The sequence below is a fragment of the Squalius cephalus genome, assembly GCF_949319135.1.
Source record: "Squalius cephalus genome assembly, chromosome: 13".
Lineage (NCBI taxonomy): Eukaryota > Metazoa > Chordata > Actinopteri > Cypriniformes > Leuciscidae > Squalius > Squalius cephalus.
Genome location: NC_137134.1, coordinates 33,572,941 through 33,588,601, shown reverse-complemented (window position 1 = coordinate 33,588,601; position 15,661 = coordinate 33,572,941). Strand labels below are relative to the sequence as shown.

Below are 15,661 nucleotides of genomic sequence, written 5' to 3'. Positions count from 1 at the left end.
GTCTCTGTACCTGTGGAGTTGATTGTGGATTCTGGATCTTCCGTTTCCATTCTGCCTAAATCTGTGCATGAAAAAAAGACTCTTTGCTGCCTCCTTCTGTTAAATTGGTGACGTATTCACAAGATCCAATTCCAGTGCTTGGTTGTCTACCTGTTACTGTTACCAGAGATAATATGAACTATAATATGTCAATCTTTATAGTTGAATGTGGCACTGCTCTTCTTGGAATGGATTTTATTAATGGATTGCATTTCAAGTTTGAAGGTTCTTCCATACTTCCAGGACCGGCTCAGTCTTCAGCCTCTGTAATGCGACTTTCTGCTTCTGTGCCTGTTACTAAGCTAGGATGTGCAAAAGGCTTTGTGCATAAGGTAAAGACTTCTCCAGTGGTGAAACCTGTACGTCAGAATGGTTGCCATTATCTGTTTGAAATGCTGTGAGTGATGAACTTCAACGCCTTCTTGACTTGGGTGTTATTGAACGAGTGGATGCATCACCGTGGATTTCTCCAATTGTAGTTGTTCAGAAGAAGACCGGTGGTATTCGCATGTGTGTAGACCTGCGAGAACCAAATAAAGCTGTTGTTGCGGACAGTTATCCTTTGCCCCATATTGATGAGATGATGTCTATGCTGCGTGGAGCAACTGTCTTTCAACAATTGATTTAGAGAATGCTTATTTCCAGCTTTTGTTACATGAAGAAAGTCGTGATCTGACTGCATTCATCACCCATGAAGGACTATTCAGATTCTGTTGAGTACCTTATGGCCTTGCTTCAGCTCCATCTGCATTTCAGAAAATGCTAGCAGCAAGGATTGCCAAACGTAGCCAATTATCTGGATGATGTCTGGGGACACACAAAAAGTGACCATGACCACATCCTCAAAGTGGTTCTTCAGCGCATACATGATGCAGGCTTACAGTTGAATGATTCAAAATGTCACTTTAATAAAAGCAGTTTGCGCTTCCTTGGCCATACTGTATCTGCACAGGGTATTCACCCAGATGAGGATCATCTTAGTGCAATGCTTCATGCTCCTGCTCCTAAAGATGCCTTCTTGAATTGTTGTCATGGTACAATAAATTCATTCCAAATTTCGCTACAGTAGTAGAACCATTGCGTGCTTGCATCAGACAAGGTTCTGAGAGTAAAAACAATATTTACTCTGACACTACTCAGATCAGACATCTACATACAACTTAAATAAATAGGCTATATTAACCATAAACAAGAGTCTATAATGAGAATAATGTGATTAAACAAAAAGCAATATAAAACAAATATAACATAAAACGTGCGCAAAAAAGTACTGTGTCTATCCCATGTTTTTGAGAGAACAAAATCGTCACATCCTGGGAATCTGGCGCAAAGTATCTATAATAAAAATGAAAGTTGCGGAAACCCCAGTAGCAGTATTAACATTAAGTGACATGGCATCTGATGCACAGAAGCCAATGGCACGTCACTATATTGGCACATCCGGTCTTCGTTGGCATGTGCCGTGGATAGCAGGGGGCCAATGTTTCGTAAAAATTTGAAGCTTCCCCGGGCGCCGCCATTGATTAGCGGACCCCCACCTGCTGTTAGCATCCCATTGACTCCCATTCATTTTGGAATAACTTTACATCTGAGGCGTTTAAAGACTTCATTTGTCCATTATTTATTTCTAAAGAAACATGAAAATCTATAAAAGGCTCCATTACCTTGTATCTTACGTTATGGCCCCGTAGAAGCAGTTTTTGTAAAAACAGGCTAACGATTGTGTCATAACCCGCGACTCTCTGTCGCACAGTAGAGAAATACCGTATGGACAGGAGGAGAAGCTCGCGGGCAATCGGGGGGACGTGGAGGCAAAATGACAAAATAATTAATCAGAATACTTAGCAAAAGTTGCTCCTGCTCCTAGCTCATGGACACCTCCTACTCACGCTCTCCGTCTCTGCAAGATTCAGAAGGGAATGATTCAGATTTCTCTTGGCACAGCCACTAGAAGACAGACGGGTTGCTCACGTCACATCTACGTCGTCAAGCTCAGTGTGAGTCTGCGCAGTACGCTCAGCCATCAGGAAGTGAGTGCATCTAATTGACTTCACTTTTCTCTGTTGTATCCAATGGGGTCGCTGTGTCCATTTCTTTTACTGTCTATGGAAGCAGTATTAACATTAAGTGACATGCCATCTGACGCACAGAAGCCAATGGCACATGTCACTATGCATATTGGCACATCCGGTCTTCATTGGCATGTGCCAGTGGATAGTGACCTGTGTCACTGTAGCCTACGTGTGAGTAAAAAATGAGTAAACAAAGTCCATTGTAGTTATGAAAGTTTTCCATTGAGTGTCAGATTGTTCGATGTCATCGAGCCATTTTTAAACGAGCTGACAGCGACGATTAACGTCATTCTACTTTTCTAAGCGAGTTTATTATATTTAACCGACTTCAGATCGATAGATTTATACGAGTTTACACTAATGAAAAAATTATTTGTGACTGTTTTTGATTATTTCACTGCTGGGAAAACAATAAATCCGCGTTGCGTAAAAATGAGGAAGCAAGTTCATCATTCATTGAGATTTAAATGGATTAGACTCGATTCCCCACACCGGAAGTAGATCACAACACCAACTATCAAACGTTTTGACATTTGACGCAGTGAATGGGTGTGTTAGAAAATGTTTAAGCTCCACCAATAAATCAAAGTTCAAAGTCAAACTAATGTCTTCGACACTTTAAAAAATGCAAGCTAATAATTTTAACGGAAAACAATTAAATGGGCTACAGTAAAATCCTAAAAAAAATGTTAATTGTAACATTTCATCATATGAGTAATTATGCTGCAAATTATATGAGTATGAAAATATGTTGTTACCAAGACAATTAATTAGACAGTTGACATCATTACTTAAGACAAGTTTTTTATTAATATTAAAAATGTATAGCCTAAAAATATTTTTAAAAATAAAACATGTTTTGTTTTAAATGAGGCTTAGTTTCAGGCCAAAACTGCAGTTTCTCATTCAAATAATATAAATGTAACATATTGATTGTCCACTAGAGGACAGAAAACGTTCTAACACCTGTTTTGTTCTGTTCATAACACTGATCAAAACAGCGAAACTGACACTTATAATAACAGACATGAAAAATACATGACATTAATATCTGCATAACAGACAAGATTACGGTTAATGGAAACATGTTCCATCAACTTTAAAATAACCACATACAAGAAATGTTAGTTTGAAGTTTAAAGAAACCCTTTGTCATTATACTTTTCACAGGCTTGCAGAATCATTTCAAACACATTTTCCAAAGCATTCGGGGATAATGTTGCTATAGACAAGAGCTTTCAGAGATCTGTCCATCCTTCAACAGTGAGTATGTCTCCTCTGGCACATCCTCTCTTTCTAAGGAATCTGTAAGATAGGATAGAAAAGGTCAGTGAAATGAAAGTGTTGGTTTCATCTCCATCTAATGTGGATGTGACCGTTACCCAAATACATACCCTAAAAATATACAAGAAGGGAGAAATACAGAACAAAAAGAGATTAGAACAAATAACAATCATTTACATCAGGCGCTTTTAAATGCTTAGCTAATATTTGGAAATTGATTCTGCCATTGGATATTGAAAGGATTAATGAAAAAATTAAAAAAAGCATTGCATTGTCGTCTCCAGCACTATTGTTAAATAATATTTTTAAAGCAATATGGAAGCTGTATGCCAAATTTAGCCAATAAATCCAGTAAAAATGTTTTACTTTTTGAAACTTGTTCACATAGTGCCTATATGCACTTTGATTCCCACTTAAGTGCCTTGAAACAGCATTATTCATTGTGTTGATGTAATTCCCACTGAAACAGTAAGACAGGGCGGGACATATCGAACAGCTCCTCCCCTTTTTTAAATAGCCAATAGCTTGTCGTTTATATCACGAGTCGGCCAGAGCTGTTGAGCTTGGTAAAGCCGCATTTGACAGCTTATAACAGTCTAATAGATTCCCCTTTTAGATTTAATATGAAACTCTTATTAAAGCAAAACAGTGATCATAATCATGCTGAGGATGTATTGAAAAGAGTGTAATTTATGTTGGTGTTTATTTGGTGTTATCTCTTCTATTCGTCGGTGCTGTTTCTAATGCGGAGTCTGTCTAACTGTTTCTCCTCCATTTTATTTTAAAATACAGCATTCTGTGCAGAATTCAAATGGGTCCAATTCTTTTTGTGGTCTACGTCGACTAAATCATATGATCTGCTGCTGTTTTGTCTCTGGACTAATGTGAAATCAGACTTCCTTCGCCCCAATGGAAAGCATATTACACTGTCTGAATCGTTGCCTATCACCTATATCAGGGTTTCTCAAACTCGGCCCTGGAGTGTTTGATCAGGGTTGGAGCTAAACTGTGCAGGACAGTGGCCCTCCAGGACCGAGTTTGAGAAACCCTGCCCTATATAGTGTCCTGTGTGCCATTCACCATGTAGAAAATAATAACTGTTTTAACAAGTGACCAATTTCAGCATCTATTTATAATGTAGGGGGCGGAGCTTCAGATTCTAGAGATCATTTAATTGGATGGAAAATCTGATGAGAAGATGAAGTGCAGAGTGATGTCATCAAAATCAGAGATCCATATTGGCAGACTTAGTTTTAAATGCTTATATAATCTAAATGTGAATTTTGTCATTGGAGCACACTAGCTTATAGATAACAGTAAGGCTAACATATTCATACTGAAAGCCCAAAAAACTTTAATTTTGATTTTATAGGGACTTTAAAAACTATTACACTGACAGGTTTGAGCTACTCACCTTGGACAAGAAATATCTTGGAGATCATACTTCTCCCATTCCTGATGATATTTAGTTTATAAACTCCAAAATCTGTAGGTCTGATGTCATTGATGGTGAGATATCCAGTTTTGCGATCCAGGTGAACTCGGTCATCATGATCGTGACAACCGCTATTGTTCAGTTCATTCAGTCTGGTGATGACTTTAAAAGGATTAGTTTGATCTGTGCCTGATTCTCCAAACCTCCACTGTAACACATCACAGCCTTGTATTTCAGTGAGGCCAGTGTTTAGAGTGACGGACTCTCCCACCGTCACTGACACGGTCTTCAGTACAACTTTCTCAGCAACAACCTTGTCTGCTGAACAAACGGGAGTGGAGGTAGAGATTAAACATTGTAGTGGTGTTTAATAACAGAATAGACTCAGATACAGTATCTTACCATTACTCAGCTCAGTGTCTTGCCCACGAGTTTGGTCTGATTAAACAAAATGTAAGTAAAAATGTTTATATGTGTTGCTATATATATATATATATATATATATATATATATATATATATATATATTATATAAAACATTTATTTTACCTTTTGCTTAATCAGGCCAAACTCGTGGGCAAGACACTGAGCTGAGTAATGTGTATACATATATATATATAAAGCTCATATTTTCTATTTTTTAACTCTAGAGCAAACTTACCCATGTGATCTGTATTTCTATATTTCCTGCGGATGATGAATATTCCAACAACAGCTAAAACAATTACTCCAACAAAACCACAGATCAGCACTATATGACTGGATGATAAACCTCCTTCTGTCGACCCGTCCACTGTAATATAATGCATTAGAGAGAGTTAACGCAAACCTTGTGAGTATAAAACTGGTGAGATTACAAAAATGTTGACATTGTAATTATGGGACACTTGAGAACTGGAAATAAAGTTGAGAGGTATTGTAAGAACTGTTTTTCCTGCTAAGACAAAAGCTGATATAAAACTCATCCTGCAATAAAGCAATAAAACGCACCCTGGACAGAAGATCGCAAAGAAAGAGCACAGGACATTGTCTTGCCCAAACTTATCTCCTTCCTTATCTCTGCATCCCCCTCTCCCTCCTCCCTTCCTCTCCCCGTGAGTCAAGTCACTTAAAGTTCACTAAGATTGTCTATATATCACATATGATGTATCTTGTGAATCTATTGTTTTTCCTTTTCATGTTTGGTATCATTTTAAATGTCTCAGTGCGATTGGTAAAATGGTCTTAATTTAATTGCAGTCATTGGTATTATGAGAAAGAATGAAAACTTAGGAGAATCCTGTTCTCCTCTTTGGGTTGCGTCTCTTCAAGATGTAAGACTGAAAATACTGGTTGAGGCCCTGGTCTGAGACAAAGGGCTAATTACCATTTGACCTCCCCCATACGACCTCACTTCCGCAAACTACTAAGAACTCACACAAGAATATGGTTTAATGTGAATGTTTATCATTGACTGTTATGTTTTTGGTGTCATTTGAAATGTCTCAAAGTGAGTGGTACAGATATCTCATTTCCAGATAGATAAAATAAAAGGTAATAAGGTTTATTGAAGTTTAGAGAAAACTGGTTAAGCCATTTGAGGGTGGTTTTCCCCATCCCCCATATCACCTGGGCAAACAGTATAAAGGAAGGTGTGCGTGCTCTATCTGGGGTTCTTGGCTGGACACGAATGGAATAGGTGGGCTGTCTCTCCCTCTCTCTCTCTCTCTCTCTCTCTATCTCAGGTACAAGCTGGGGTAAGATTATTTGGTGTAACTAATGTATAACCATGTTCTAGATATTTGAATTGATTGTGGAATTGATCTCTGATATCTGAAATTTTAAATTGTTACATGTGATTATTCTAACTGATTTTGACATTGTTCATTTAATGGTTAAAAGGAATAGTCAAACATTCGCTCACTTTTAGTGAGGCACAGATATTATTAAAACCTTTCATTTATGGAGTCAGATGAATTAACGAGTAAATACATAACTAAATGTATTGTAAATTTAACCAACCAATACTTTGCATGAGTGAGGACAGAGCACGTGATAACCTTCCCCGTGTATTGGCGGACCGGCAGATTGGACCAATATATATCGGGCCTTACAAAGATATCTGATAATTCTCCTCAAACCCAGGTGTTACCTAGCCTGGTTCTACCAGACTCTCGTACATTTCATTTGTACAGAGAGTCTGGCCTCTCTCCATTGACAAGCGTTAACTTCCTTGTAGGCGGATACTCTGTTGAAGTTTAAAACTATTGGATCTGCCCAGAGTCACTCTGGATCTGCCATAACCAATCGCTAACGTATCGTTGTGACGAACCCCATGGGGAGGAGGGCCACAACATCATGGCCACCAACAAAACTCAGCAAAGATTGTTCTTGCTCCGGCTTTAACTTCTGGATATTCGGCAGTGTTGCCACAACGGACCGAATGGCTTCGCTCACATCTTTCTCCGCTGCCATTACGGAACTACAACTCAAACTAATGCACGACATCAACGTCATCGTTCTCAGCCACTCCCTCTGTTCGCTGATTGGACCGCCAAAAAAATGAAAACCAAAGAATACACCACAATCCCAGACGTAGTACTGAAGGGAAATAAAATTGAGCGGAAGTACGCAGGAGTGCGGAGCCAGGCCAGGTGCTACCCCCTGGGGTACATGAATTGACCCAAAACAACTCTAAAAAATATTGGTATAACCCTTTGTTCTGGTCTGGGTATTTAAGAGGAAGTGGCAGAGCAGACTTTGGGAATCTGTAACCAGGAACATCCCCCATACAGTGTGTGTCAGTGTTTTCTCAAGTCTTACACTTGGATCACACTCACACACCACTGTGTGTCTCTGTCAGGAATGCATTGCTTACTCTTAGAGTCATCTTTGAGTACTCGATGTCATCATGTATTTATTATTTCTGAATTGGCTTTTAATCATTTACTTGTGTAATTGGCATGATGCAATTTTACCTGACAAATAAAATGTTATATTTGATTTATTCTGCATTATTCTGAAATCATTATTTTAGTAGATTAATGTGTAGTCTGGTGTTTCCTCAAATCTCTGTCCAGGATAGATCAAACCGAAGGCACTAATGAATGGAGCATGGGGCACATTATTAAGGAGACCTTCCGATTTCTGACTATCACTGACTTAGCACGGTGCATCTTGCGACTATTAAAAAAATGACACCTTTTGTCAGCAGTGAGCGGCCGCTTAGGGTAAAATAGTTCGCACTGTATCCTCTGACTATTTCAGAACTGGCTAACTTCAATGGAGCACTGAAAAGACACACACACATTACACCTTCGCCCACATCGTTGGATTCCTTCATTGGGCTAATGGGTGGGCTTTACAGTATCAATAATGCAGAGCAGAACAAATCATCGCTGCCGCACCTTCACATGTGTGACAGAGTGTGTTGATGTCCAGATGTGTGGTCTGGTTGCTGATGGGATTGTTCAGCACACAGCTGTAGGTGTTTTTATCCTGATATTCCACCTCCAGAGGTAGAGAGAGACTGATGCTGAGATCAGACGCACTGATGCTGGACAATACACTGATTCCTCTGTACCAGGAGAGAGTCACATGACTCACATTCAGCACTGATGAACACACCAATGAACATGATGATGATGAAGAACAGTCTCTGCTGATGACAGGAACAGGCAGACGAGCTGGAAAACATGAGAGAATAAACAAAGAATGATTACAATTACAGGTGAATCATCCTTTATATAAATATTTATATAAATAGAGCCACCTTGATGAAGTAGTTTGAAGAAGTTTAACATGCAATCTATAAAGGTGCAATTTCTACTACAAAAGAGGAAAATCTGGGTAAGTGTCAATGTGAAATTTTATATAATTGGCTCTTGATTGGTAGATTTTAATAACAAACTTCTTAAAGTCAATAAGCAAACACATTTTACTTCCATCATGTGGCATATTTCTGAGTGAGACAAAAAATATTCAATGAGAAGAATAATGTAGGAATTGAATGAGTTGTAAATAGTTGATGTTACATATCATCACAGTGAAACAATGAAGCCAGGGATATTGTCCAACAAAAAATTACAATAATTGTGCTTGCTAAATTGATTCCTAACCTGATTCCTACCTTTTGAAGTTCAGTACATTTAGTTAATTATGACTTTTTTTAATGGCATAATTATGATTTATCAAAACATTTTTTTTTTCTTATGTGGCAGAAATGGGCTTCCATAGTTTTAAGTAGAAAGAGTCAGGGAACAAATAGTTATCAAAAGAATTTTGATTTGCCAAAGCAATGCAATGATATAAATTCATTATGGGTCTGGTAATGCCCATTTACACAAATCGATCTATTTCTGCTGAACGCAATGTCCAAATTTAATGAAACTTGATGCACATAGTCAAATTCATAACAGGACATTGTGAGTAAACATGCAGAGTTTCATGAATTTATTATTATTATTTTTTTATATCCATATACATCACAAAATCTGTGTAAAATGGCTCAAAAGACTTACAGTTTCATACAGTTTAATGTCTAATTTAATTAAAGTCTAATCAGTTTGCAAAGAAATCTGTGATCTTCAAATTACTTTTATTTTTACATATTGTATTCATACTGTGTCAATTTGCTAGACATGACTGAATGCATTGCTGTCAATTAAAATGAAGAGACAATATTCTCTATTGTAATATAGTATATAGAATAATACTTCCATACTGAGAATCTCAAAGACTAATATTTGAAAAGAGACAAGGCCATTAAATAACTGTATTGTCAACACAAGCCATTTGTGCTTGGACCCCGACAATTGATGCGCGTGGCCTTTTAAAAACTTTTAGACTTTAATTTGTTATACCAATAATAAATCTTGTTGCACCTTAATTATGCTACATTTAATTTTGGAACTAAAGTTACATTTATTATATTATATACTGTATGTACTATAAAGTTAGTTAGATTTAACTTAATGTCACTTCTCCTATCGACTGCAAAGCAATGAAATCAAACCGAATGCATATATTTGAACTACTCACCAGAAACAATAATACTGAATTTTTTGATGACCTCCTTTTCGCCAGCGATCTGTAGCTCATAAAGTCCAGAGTGTTCAGTTTTGATGTTTCTGATTGTAAGATCTCCAGTCTGATCATCCAGATGCAGTCTGTCTCTGAATCTCCCATCAAGAGCATTACTGTATAATGAGACCATATTGATCATTTTGTTGATCTGAGCTATACGAGTGTTGTCAGGTCCAAACGCCCACAGTATCAGATCATCTTTCTGTATTTCAGTATTAGTGTTTAGAGTGACAGAATCTCCCTCCATCACCGACACTGCGTCTTCAGCACCAAACACACCTGAGGAACAAACAAACAGTTTCTCAAATGGAGATAATTTCTGTCAAAACATCTTCATGAAACTTCATAAAATTTAAAGGGTTGGCAAGTATCAACATTGATGTTCTGTCTAGTCGGACGGTAGCCTACATGAAATCTCTCTGAGTGAGTCCAACTGTATCCCACACTACTAAAAAATATACATCCCTTCTCATGAACATTAAAAACGAATCTCTTGTGGGGTTTTTTTGTTATATTTTTATTTTCGTTTTCATCACACTTTGTTCTAATTCATCAATGGATATAAAACCAAACTGGATAAACAGCAATCTCTACATGGGCAGGAATGAAACGCCCCTTTCTACCGATTCTAAACAAGTTTATTGCAACACCATTAAATCTCTTTCTCCTCAAACCAGACAAACCAATGGCTTGACCCAAACTGTACCGGGGCAGAACCTAGGCAGGACTCTCTTTTGTGTAGACATATTGCTATAATTACGTTTTAGGCAATAAACTGAGATTAATTTTAATTGGGTTAGGGTTAAGGTTAGGCCTTCAAATGTGCCCTTCGAAGGGTGCAGCCTCTGAATTAGGTAATTGTTTATGAATGGTTCATTGAATTACTTCACTTGACTGATTAGTTCAAAATGCTGTGATCTTTGTTTGGAACTATTTTAACTTCTAATATAGAGCAAAACAGACAATATTGTGTCTAATACAGCGGGGGAAATAAGTATTGAACACGTCACCATTTTTCTCAGTAAATATATTTCCAAAGGTGCTATTGACATGAAATTTTCACCAGATGTTGATAACAACCCAAGGAATCAGAATCAAAAAGGAATCAAAAAGGTCTCATTGCCAAGGTGTCACACAAGACACATCTCATGATGGGTAAAAGCAAAGAGCTGTCTCAAGACCTTCGCAACCTAATTGTTGCAACACATAATGATGGCATTGGTTATAGGCGTCATTCTAAGCTTCTGAATGGTCCAGTGAGCACTTTTGGGGCCATAATACGGAAGTGGAAAGACAATCATTTCACCATAAATATGCCTCGACCAGGTGCTCCTCGCAAGATTTCTGACAGAGGAGTGAAAAGAATAATCAGAAGAGTTGTCCAAGAGCCAACACCAAGGTGTATGGCGTTTTTAGGGTAATGTGCACTGCCATTTCTCCTCCAAATATGGTGTGTATTATGGCATCCAAACAGTTCAATTTTGCACTCATGTGACCACACTAAATTCTCTCAGTATTTCCCTGGCTTTTCCAAATGTTGTGCAGCAAACTTTAAACAAGCTTCAACATGCTTTTTTAGCGCAATTTTCCACCGGACAAATTGCGATTGTTAACTCTGTTCTGACTTAATGTAATTCACTCTGTAATTGTTAACTTCTGTTCTGTGCGTCTGTGCGCACCAATCTTGCACTTCTATCTACTCCTCAACCAGACCACCTAGAGACTTCGGGTTTTCGGCATTATGTTAAGGAAGGTCTAATCTCGGGAACGCACAAAAAACAATCCAGGAAAAGATTTACTATCTCTTAGTGTTGTGATCCCATGAGGTGAGAAAATTGCGCTAAAACACTCACCGAGTTTTTATTACTTGTTTTCAGTAATGGAGTCTTGCGTGGTGAGCGTGCATACAGGCCATGGCGGTGGAGTGCATTACTTACTGTTTTCTTTGAGAACACAGTACCTGCTATCTGCAGGTCTATTTGAAGCTCTCCACAAGTGGCCCTTGGCTCTTGGACAACTCTTCTGATTATTCTTTTCACTCCTCTGTCAGAAATCTTGCGAGGAGCACCTGGTCGAGGCAAATTTATGGTGAAATGATTGTCTTTCCACTTCCGTATTATGGCCCCAACATTGCTCACTGGACCATTCAGAAGCTTAGAATGGCGCCTATAACCAATGCCATCATTATGTGTTGCAACAATTAGGTTGCGAAGGTCTTGAGACAGCTCTTTGCTTTTACCCATCATGAGATGTGTCTTGTGTGACACCTTGGCAATAGGGTATATGTCGAACGTCGCATGACGAAACCGGAAACCTGGTCTCATCGCATCCGCTTGTCATAGAAAGTGTTAACAGCCGTATGAACTGATGCCGAGATCTATGGAATTTTAAGGTAATCAGCTAACCTATCTATCTCACTTTGTTATTGGCTTTTTATTCTATTTAAATATCTAAACGTTAGTGTGAAGATTTTTTTTTTTGTTTTTTTTTTTTACTTTTAAATATCGATCTTCACATGCGAGGGACATTGGTTATGATCATCTTTGCTCGCTCCTTTTAAGTTATCTTGAGTAAAACCGTAAAAAAATGCATGAAGCACATACAAAAGACCTGAACCGGAAGCGATGCGTTCTGTTTTCCGGTTTCGTAATGCGGCGTTCGACATATACCCTATTACTAATAGTTTTAAGCTGTTGTCTTGGCTTTCCATGCCTTTTCGCACCTCCCTTTCTTCATGTGTTCAATACTTTTTCCCTGTGTCATTTCACATTATTACACATAACTTAATTTCTGAGCTTATTTGTTTTGGTTTCTTTGTATGTACTGATTCCTTGGGTTGTTATCAACATCTGGTGAATATTTCATGTCAATAGCACATTTGGAAATATATTTACTGAGAAAAATGGTGACTTATTTCCCCCGCTGTATGTGTGAAATTAACATTAACTACTTGTTTATTGAACTGTTTTATAAAATCAGTGTCACATTTTTAATCGTGATGGTATTCACTCTTGGTAGTGTCATATGTTATAAACATAAAAACTACACATTTTGGATTTTTGCCGTAGTATGTTAACTGAGTTTGTTTGTGCTGCTCTCATTTGTTTCGATTCCTCCTCGGGAGACTGTGTGACCCAGGCAGCAAACTGACAGAATCAGTGTAGAAATTATGTTTCTCGTGGCAATGAAACAACGTTGATCTCCGATGCCGATGTTTGCTTACCTAACATTGAAACGATGTAGATTGCATTTGGGTGAAATGACGTTATTCAATAAACACATTTAGCCTCAACAGAAAACCTTGTTACCGTCAGTACATAGGCTAGTTTATGTACTAACACATATCAATTGCCACTTACACTAAATGTAATAAAATGAGAATTCTCTTGTTTTAGTGATTCCCTGGTTATTTTGTTGTTATTGAAGTTTTAATCTGGCTACTTGTCCAGGCAAGGTAAAAATGTTTTCACTTGCCCCTTTAAAAAATCCACTTGCCCCGGACAAGTGTTATGTCGAGCCCTGCGCTGTATTAGGAAAGCTGTGTTGTTGTAAAGTGCCCGATATGCAGAAAATGACAAATGATGTTTTATTAACAAAGTACGGGAGGAACAGCCTTCTACGTTTCTGTCTACGATACACTATCCTGGTTAAAACCAGACCATTTTCAGTAGTAACTGAGTTATGGTCAGTTAAAGCTTCATTAATAACTCATTTCCAAAGGGGCGTCACCAACGAATGTCGGTCAAATGCCTCTGGGCGCAATTGGATAGACCTAAAACCAATCAGAGCGATCGTCATTGTGTAAAGCCATGCTGCATCCCAATTCGTCTAAGTTACACTACGCCATAAAAGTATGTACTCTATTAAATCGAATTTAATTTCCTACCGTTTCGGAGAGAAATGTAGTCGCACGTTAATCTGCCAGTGGGTCTTTCATGGAAACTGTTCTCATGTGTTTGCAATTTGAATATAATAATGCATTTAAAAGTTGGTGCGCTTCACCAACAGACATCGCTCAAACGCCTCTGGGCGCAATTGGATAGGCTAGACCTAAAACCAATCAGAGCGATCGTCATCGTGTAAAGCCTGCCTCAACGTTTCTGATTGGTGCCGCGATTTGGACAGATTAGAAATCAGCTTGAATGAGCTCTTTGGCAGACTACTTGCAGAGCAAATCTAAATTTGCTGGAAGTTTGTCTGGGTTTTCCCAGGCTAGCGATACACAATTGTGAACAGTCATTAGATCAGATTCCAGACGGATACACACGGATACAAATCGGATTTGGACTGACAGTGTGAACATAGCTTTAGACATTTCTGTATCCCTTTTTATCTCTTTGAATTGACATCTATGGAGTTTGTTGCTAGGGTGCTCTAAATGGTTGCTAGGGCGTTGCTTGATAGCTTCACTGTCATCCAGATAGACTGTTTGGTTGCCTGAGTAAAATAAGCCCACCCTCATGTCTCTATGACATTGTGATCTAGTTAGCCTTAAAGTTTGTGCAATAAAAAATGAATATGCAAGTTACCATAGTAGAAAAAAAAAACACGTGGCGCACCTGTTTCATCGGCAGTCTCTTCACTGTAGTATGGGGCAATTCTAGGCAGCTCTTGCCTCCCAGGGGAATTTATGTTCTTACAGAGCTTTTCGGCCTCTTTAAATGTGGTAAACCACGTTTCTACAAAATTCGCGTTTGGAGCTGTCAAAATTCGTGGCAATGTTAAGTCTATGGGACTTTTTTATGAGCGATAAGCGAACATCGTACGCCCGATAGATTTAAAAAAAAGTCATAGCACACCTCTCCTCAAGCCGCTCGATTTGACACCTAGACACTATCTTGTCCAGAAGAAGATGAAGAAGAAGCATGCCAGAGAACAATGATTTGCTTAGCCGCACCACTAATTAAAGAGTGTTGCCAAACAATAGGCTATAGGCAAATGGATGCCAACATCAGCATTTTAATGAGACGTTGCATTTGGTAAACCACTTAGACATGTTTTATATTAAATACTGTAGTAACATTTTGTTATATATACAGCCTATATATGTATAATCAAAGCATTTAAAATTATTTCGTTTAATAGCAAATAGCCTACGCTTGAACCCTAGCAAAAAAACGATAGGCTTAGAGAATGAAAGCGAAAGAGGTTTCTAAAACCAATTCTCTGAGGTTTTTAAAATCTGTACTTACCTTTCAAGAGTAAAAAGTAGATCAATAAAAGCCAGATCATTACGCTGATGTAGATTAAAATGAAATCTGAAATTTTTAAATAGCCTAAAGTTGTAGTGTATTTGGTCATCGGAGGTGCGTTCTCTAGTTCATCTTTCAGGTAGCGCTGCGTTTCTTAAACGCGCTGACAGCGACGATTAACATAGGCTAATTTTATCTAATTAACAACGGAACTAATATTATTATATCTAACCGACTTAACAACAATAGAGAGACTATATTTTGAATTGTAATACTACTCCTAATGGTTGCTGGTAAACCAGTAAACCTGCGTCTCGAGGAAAAGTTGGTAAGTTGAATATCAGGAAGTTTCTGAGGGAGGATTTTGAGTAATCTCGTAAACCTGAATTACCTGTTTCATCGAAACTTTTTCACGTGACTGAGTAAAACACAAACTAATAAACACAATGCAGGATGTCCCTTTATGCACACCATAAATAGTTTTTAAAAAATGGCAGACTGCAGGAACATAACACCTCTTGCTTAACATTAAGTCAGTCATAGTCCAATATCACACTAATCACAATACAAACAAAA

General features: G+C 38.1%; 1 protein-coding gene across 1 annotated transcript; it reads right to left on the bottom strand.

The window, feature by feature from the left end:
• Nucleotides 1-2,900: 2,900 nt before the first annotated feature.
• LOC307170002 (uncharacterized protein) lies at nt 2,901-15,441 on the bottom strand. Its single transcript, XM_079890932.1, has 6 exons — nt 15,086-15,441; nt 9,849-10,172; nt 8,216-8,494; nt 5,491-5,622; nt 4,810-5,151; nt 2,901-3,416 (listed from the first exon to the last, which is right to left on the bottom strand). The coding sequence occupies exons 1-6, from the start codon at nt 15,192-15,194 to the stop codon at nt 3,334-3,336; spliced, it is 1,269 nt and encodes a 422-aa protein (XP_079747058.1). The 5' UTR covers nt 15,195-15,441; the 3' UTR covers nt 2,901-3,333.
• Between the last annotated feature and the right edge of the window lie 220 nt (nt 15,442-15,661).